Below are 7,139 nucleotides of genomic sequence, written 5' to 3'. Positions count from 1 at the left end.
GAAGACTCACTCATAATGCGATGGATGATTTGATTGGCTTGTGTACTGTCACCCGCAGGTTGACGAGTAGATGTTTGGGACGCTGGATTTGGATTTGTCCCTCTCTCATCATGCAGAGCTGCTGAAGAACACCAAAAATAGCACTTCAAAACCAACGCTTGGGTATCACAGATGTGAAGTGAAGCACTCTGCAACCACCTCAGCTACATCCTGCATCGTTGAGACTGCTAGATATGTATTGTGTTTACCACATTAGGGAAACGAGATGAAATTAGCTTTGCATGAGTGCTGGAGGTTTCTGCAGCACCTGATTGTTTTTACAGTTCTGTGCTCACTACTGCCCCCTGAAGGGCAAAAGCTGAACTAAAGGTAAAGTATGGGCATGAACTTGCAGTACACTTTTTTTTTTTTTTTTTGGCTGAAAGTAATATTTTCCTTTGTGGATGACATCCAAGTCTCACTCCAGTCACTCCATTTTTTTTTTTCTTTTTGACAGTTTGACTTTCACTGTGCAATGCCTATACCGCATTGCTCAGACTGTAAAGTTTAGGTTCATTCGGCCAGCTCTAATTTCCCAAGGTCTGCCACAGCGGATGGATCCGTATTGTTTGATTTGGCACAGATTTAAGGGCAGATGCCCTTCCTGACGCAACCCGTCCTTTTATCTGTGCTTGAGGAACAGGTGTCGTACCATTTGTGTTAGCTCCTGGTTTCGAACCGCAGAGTTTTCACGTGTAAAGCGCATGCGTTAAAGGTTTCAGCTAAAGGTAAGCTCCTTTTTTTGTGCGCAATCAAAAATCTGAGTTTGTAGCTTCCGGGAAAATTTGTGACAACAGACCGTCTCCTAGCCAATCCTAGTCTGACTTTAAGGAAATGCGTTCTGACATATTTTACCCAGAAATTACATAAAATTGAAATTAAAAAAATGTAAATCGGGTAAATAAACTTTAGTAAATAAGTACTTCTTTCATGAAAAAGAACTCGTGCCTCGATCCTGTAACCAAAATGTTAAAGTCAAATGATAACTGGATGATAAGCTGATATGAACTGACCTCCTTTAAGTCTTGGTGTCAACTTTATTGTCACATCCCAGAACTATCCTATCCACAGTGGCGCAGGGCGTTCGCCACCAGAGTCGCTAAATTATAGCATGCTTCATGCAGATCAGCTCCATCTTATGTGGGATTGGCTATCTGCATCATTGGAGACGGTCCCTCTTCGTTCAGAGGTGAGTCTCTTCAGCACCTCCCCGGCACTGCTTAAACATCCCCGCGTCCTCCTGCCGGAGACAGTTACTGCGCGCGCCACACCACGAGGGCATCCGTCTCCTTTTCTCTTGCCGCGTAACACACAATACAGTATGGAATTAATGCAAAACGAAATTTTGCATCACGCAGTGGTTTTCCATCTCGCCCATGAGACAAACTTGGGGAATATTTGAAGATGAACCTGCCGTGGACACTGAAAACACTTGAACCCACACAGAAGCGGTGTGTTCTGTGAATGCTGAAAAAAAAGCCCAGTTACAGGTAAGATAATAACTTCCAAGAGCAACTGATAAGGATGTGTTAAAAATGTACGAAAATAAAGGAGAAGTCAGATTTACGGATTAATGAATTAAAAACGGGAAATTGAATGTGTTTGAGCCAAAGAAATGTCTCGCCCGTTTACCGTGGGCTGTGGTAATTTTGTTAACTGTTTACACAGGCGCAATTTCACAACACACATAACCAAACAATATCCTATCCTGTTTGTATAAAGAGTTTCCTAATATTGTTAATGAATGACTTAACCTCACTCTTTCGCAGTTTGTCTTTTCTGAACCAGATTTGTGTCATTATCTTGTCTTCTGCTAAAAAAAAAAAAAAAAACAGGTTCCTGAAGGCTTTTAGCTACAAAATACTCTTTTTACCATCTTTGCTGGAAGCAAACTGCATTTCTGACTCCCTTCTTCCTGTGCTGGCTCTTGGCTGTATATTTTTATAGGGAGAGAGAGAGAATACCTGTTGCTCAGTTTGCACAGTACCTCAAACACAGCATTTTTTCCACAATATACCATACACCTGCAGTGTTTAGGTGTGTGATTCATTTTTCATCTACACAAGTGCTTTAGGCACCACGTTAATCGTGTCTGTGCTCTGCCTCTATAGAACTAATCACTAATCTTATTTATTCTTTGCGATGGGAATGTGCTTTTTCCAGTTTCCAAGTGATAGGTAATACAACAGTGTAAGCACCCGAATCAAATAGCGGACATTTAGATGTCACTGAGTTCAAATATCCTTTTTAGTAACATGTGGTCGGCTGTTTACCAAAATACAAGACTGCAGGCAGAGTCCAACCTTTCCTGCTGCTATGGAGAAAATGATGCACTGGCATAATAAAACCTCTTATCTTTTTGGCTTCAGACTAAGTTGTCAGACCACGTTTGCCTCCTGTGTACTGGCAGTGAAAAGCACTTCAGTCTGACTGCAACAAGGCTATTGGCAGTGCCGTGATTCCCCCCATTCAATTACTTAAGCTGAGATAAATTTACATCCATGCCTTCCCCCTAATAAATTGGGGGAGGGGGGGGGGGGGATGTGTCAACAAAGAATCCAAGGTGGCTTGTCACAGCTGATCGTTTTGCAGCGTGTGAAATGAAAGAATTTCCCCCGGGAGAGCTTATGGCTTTAGGGGGTGTGGAGTGATTTCCCTCGGTAGCAGTAAGCCTGACCGAATAAACGCGCAAAGAAGGTCTAACCTCAGGTAGAAAGCACCGTCTAAGCTTCTGTATGAGAAGATATTCCTCCTAAGACATTGTTAGTCAGGTCTGTTCTCAACAGAGATAATCAAGGTGTAGAGTATTAGATTCCCTATACGAACTACTGGCCATAGGCGTGAAAAAATACAATTTTTTTTATTGCTACATCGTATGCTCGCATGTGCACAGTTTTCTGCCATATAATAGCCACTCATATCATCTGTCCGCAAGTGGATTAACGATCGTGTTCTCTGCTATTTAGACCATCAGGGTTGAAAGAACACAATAAAGAGGTCGGTTTTCAAGATTTTCATACTTTAGCTGTCATAGCTTCTCTTGTGCTTGTGTCCAGGTGGGATGTCATAATCAGTGCGACACAGAGAGACTGAGGTGTCATGGACTCGTGGATCTTCCCGTCATCCCCTCCGAACCTGTCGGAGCACCTCATGTACGACAGCTTCATGCAGGACAATGAGTCCATCCCCCACGGGAACTACACAGACCACAGCTTCAACAGAACCAGCACAGTGGTCATCACCTGCATGTACTTTCTGGTTTGTGCTATGGGGCTGTGTGGAAACGCTCTCGTCATCTATGTCATTCTGCGCTACGCCAAGATGAAGACAGTTACTAACATCTACATCCTCAACTTGGCGGTGGCTGATGTGCTCTTCATGCTTGGCCTGCCGTTCATTGCCATCCAGTTGGCCCTGGTCCACTGGCCTTTTGGGCCTGTGCTATGCAGGGTCGTGATGACCGTCGACTCCCTCAACCAGTTCACTTCTATCTTCTGCCTGATGGTCATGAGCATTGACCGCTACTTGGCCGTGGTGCATCCCATTAAATCCACAAAGTGGAGGAAGCCACGCATGGCCAAGACTATCAATCTGGCAGTGTGGGGGGTGTCGCTGATGGTTAACCTGCCAATTGTTATTTACAGTGGTGTAATTACAAAGCACGATGGCTGCTTCTGCACCATCGTATGGCCTGAACCTCAAGAGGCTTACTACACAGCATTCATGTTCTACACATTCATTCTAGGCTTCTTCCTGCCCCTCATGGTCATCTGCCTTTGCTACCTGTGCATCATCATCAAGGTGAAGTCCTCGGGCATCCGTGTGGGCTCCTCCAAGAGGAAGCGCTCAGAGAGGAAAGTCACCCGGATGGTGTCCATCGTGGTGGCAGTGTTTGTTTTCTGCTGGCTGCCTTTCTACGTTTTCAACGTCACATCAGTGACGGGCACCATCAGCACCACCCCGATTCTGAGAAGTACCTTTGCATTCGTGGTGGTTCTAGGATATGCCAACAGCTGTGCTAACCCCATCCTTTATGCCTTCTTATCAGAGAACTTCAAGAAGAGTTTCCAAAATGTCCTGTGTCTTAAAAATGTGGGAGGGCTGGACGAGGTTGATCGAAGTGATAGCCGACAAGACAAATCTCGCATGATGAATGACCCGACGGAGACCCAGAGTACTCTGCTCAATGGAGACCTGCAGACAAGCATCTGAGGGGCGGCTGATTGGACTCAAGTACGCACTCTCAGAAACAGTCATCACTTACCAATCTCTCTAAGGTTTCATCAGGAAGAACATTATTAAATATTAAACTTATTAAAAACCAACACAGAGGAAAAATCAAAGGCATGCCAAACTGCAGTGTCCCTCTTGATGTATTATCAGGTTCTAAGCAAATCTATTATAACATAATAACACAAATTCATAAATGCTGTCTTTAGGCTGTAAATGAAATGCAAATTTAATCTCCTCAGTCCCGAGTGTATTAACTCTGAAGTAACTAAACAGACGCCAACACCCAATTGCAAATGTGCCCAATTAACCAGTGTAGTAGAGACCCAGCACTATGTACAGAGTTTATAGCAGAGAGGCTGTGCCAAGTTTACACATTTTTGTATTGGCTGAAAATAACAAGAGAACAGTGTGCTCAAGATATTGTGTAACTGCAGATTATTTGTTTCTTTTCGGGAAGTGTTTTGACAGTAAGCAAAATAGAAACTGTATTTAAAGAAAGTCAGAAAATGTATATAAATATATGAATCTCTCAATCCTGTCTTGTACAAAACGAATGCTCTCTGTCAGCTGTAGAACATAACGAATGTCACTGCTGTTGTGTGTCGTTATGTTCTGTAATATAGCTACTTTTTTTCTTATTTTTGTGAGTGATTTTCCTTGTAAGACAAATGTATCTCATGTAAATGTGAATGTTCAGTAGGCCACCAAATATTTAGTCCTGTGTCACTTTCTCCCTGCATTACACTATGTACATATATAATTTATGTCCCATTAAAGGGTACTGGCTTGACAGTTTATCAAGCAAGCCTCTAACCAAAGTGCTGCTAAGATGTATAGGCATTTCGTAGGGTTGTAGTACCATAGTGGTATTAAATAGAGCAATGTTACCTTCCTGTTTTACTGGATTTTTCACAACACTGCTTATTATTTAACGACGTCTACCATATAATAATCTCGCTGTCATTGTTTGCAAAGTAATAATTACCAATTAGCTTAAATTTTGGAGAGCTGTTTCTAAATGATTAAGAATGAATCCAGAGTCTTTTTATTATGTTTTTTCCAAACATGAAATCTGTTAAGATAATTTCTTATTTATAGTTAATTTACTGCATTGTTTTCTGTCCACCGATTTCCCAGGAGTTGCAGTGCGCATCAGAGGGTACAGATCACTTGATCTATATCTTAAATCAGTTCCTGTATCTGGAGGCTGAGCTTCCACATCACATATTATTAGTTAACACTTTGCATCCTTTGACTCTGACCCATCGTTCTCCGTGGCGTCTTGGGGCTACATTTTGAGTGTGTTTTCTAACACTGCGTGTCTGCGTGTTGTGAATTTGTGAAGGGCTAGAACACTTATCCTAAAGAGGCTGTGGTGTTCCTTTTTAAATCGTCACTGCGCTGCTCCAGGAGTCCACAGTTCCTTCTGACAGCCCGTGACCTCTCTGTTCCTATAGTCGGATTACTATCTTTGTGTTTATGAAACATTTATATTAGATGTGGAGGTTTCTTCAAAAGCATCAAAGTTACTGATAGATTTTAATTAATTCATAAAGAATCGTGACTGCCCATGTGTTGATGTGAACATGTCAGCTAGCACTCTCTAGCAAACAAGAGGTAAAATACGTGTTACTACTGCCTTAAGCATGCCGAGTTCAATATGTACTTCTTTGTGTGAGTGTTTACATGATATGCAGAAGTGCACACACACACACGCACTTAGTCACACCCCATCCATAACTAACCAAATTCCATATCCAGTCTGGCTCTCTCTCTGCAGTATTGCTGCATATGTTAACAGGATTGTAACTTCTTATTAGTATTGAAAGACATGGAGCACCTCTAGTGTCCTATATTTCTATAGCAACAGTGACCAGTTGGTGTTGGTTGCATGGAAACATTTATAGCATGACAATAATAGAGAGATGACTCCAGGAATACATTATGACTAGATGTTGCTCAGAAGACTGAAGAAGAAGAAAAAAACTCACCATCTCTGAGCTATGAAACCAAACACATCAGTTACATGTGAAAGCTTATAGTCTGTATTAGTAAGTGTGAGCAAAATAAACACCTTGCATTAAGTATCATGGCAGCAGATATCAAGGGAGAGCTGTGTTACTGCTGTTTATTAATGCTAATTTCTTAAAATCCCATTTTTTCCTTTAAAATATCTGAATTGATTACTTTGCCTGTTCTATTGGTGTTTCATTTCACTTTTCTTTGTTTTGTGAATGTTACCATTCCTGTATTTTGGGATATATATGTTCCCCCAGCTCCTGTTTAGTTAAATTAAAGTGAAATAGTTATCTAATGAGATGAGATTGTGTATAGACTGTGTATAGTTGTGTTGAAACTAAATAAAGAATATGTTCAAAAATCATTTGGTGCAGTCTTTTAAAACTGACCTTTGTCACAGCATGAGTGAGCAGGTAAACACAGAGGTTGTTTATGAAGAGTGTGGGACTTAGATGTCAAAGGTATCCAGAGGTGTGGCTAAAGGGGAAATTTGATTGGACGCTCTCCCTCCCTAAAATCATGTGGTCATGTCAGTGCAATCATGGTTGGAAATTAAAGGGGAGGATGAGGAGGTATAGCACCGCTCATTACAATCATCAAGCTATCACTTTAAATTATAACTATTTCATGTTAAATATTATTAAACCCAATGAAAGCTATTAGTTTAAATGTAGACTGGAAGATAATTTATTTTGAAAGTTGAACTCCCCCTCATGAACCTCACATTGGTTCAGTCCACTATAGTACACTATAGTACGCATGTGTGAGTGGTCGCAATACCCACTAAAATTAAGCATGTTTGGTGTTGTAATAACCAGACTTTATTTTTATTAATACGCTACCTCGCT

The 7,139-nt window shown here is 41.4% G+C and overlaps 1 protein-coding gene across 2 annotated transcripts; it reads left to right on the top strand.

Annotated features, from left to right (window-relative positions):
- The first annotated feature begins 570 nt into the window (after positions 1-570).
- On the top strand, positions 571-6,603 carry LOC134626252 (somatostatin receptor type 2-like). 2 transcript variants are annotated; one of them, XM_063471892.1, is made up of 2 exons: positions 571-767; positions 3,096-6,603. In XM_063471892.1, exon 2 carries the CDS (start codon positions 3,139-3,141, stop codon positions 4,249-4,251), a length of 1,113 nt encoding a protein of 370 aa, XP_063327962.1. In that variant the 5' UTR covers positions 571-767; positions 3,096-3,138; the 3' UTR covers positions 4,252-6,603. The 2 variants fall into 2 exon arrangements, with proteins under 2 accessions (XP_063327962.1, XP_063327961.1); XM_063471891.1 differs by lacking the exon at positions 571-767 and adding an exon at positions 1,421-1,529.
- The last annotated feature ends 536 nt before the right edge of the window (positions 6,604-7,139 follow it).

The sequence above is a fragment of the Pelmatolapia mariae genome, linkage group LG4 (assembly GCF_036321145.2).
Source record: "Pelmatolapia mariae isolate MD_Pm_ZW linkage group LG4, Pm_UMD_F_2, whole genome shotgun sequence".
NCBI classification, from domain to species: Eukaryota; Metazoa; Chordata; class Actinopteri; order Cichliformes; family Cichlidae; genus Pelmatolapia; species Pelmatolapia mariae.
Note: the sequence above shows the minus strand (reverse complement) of the source record. Positions and strands in the feature narration are given on the sequence as shown.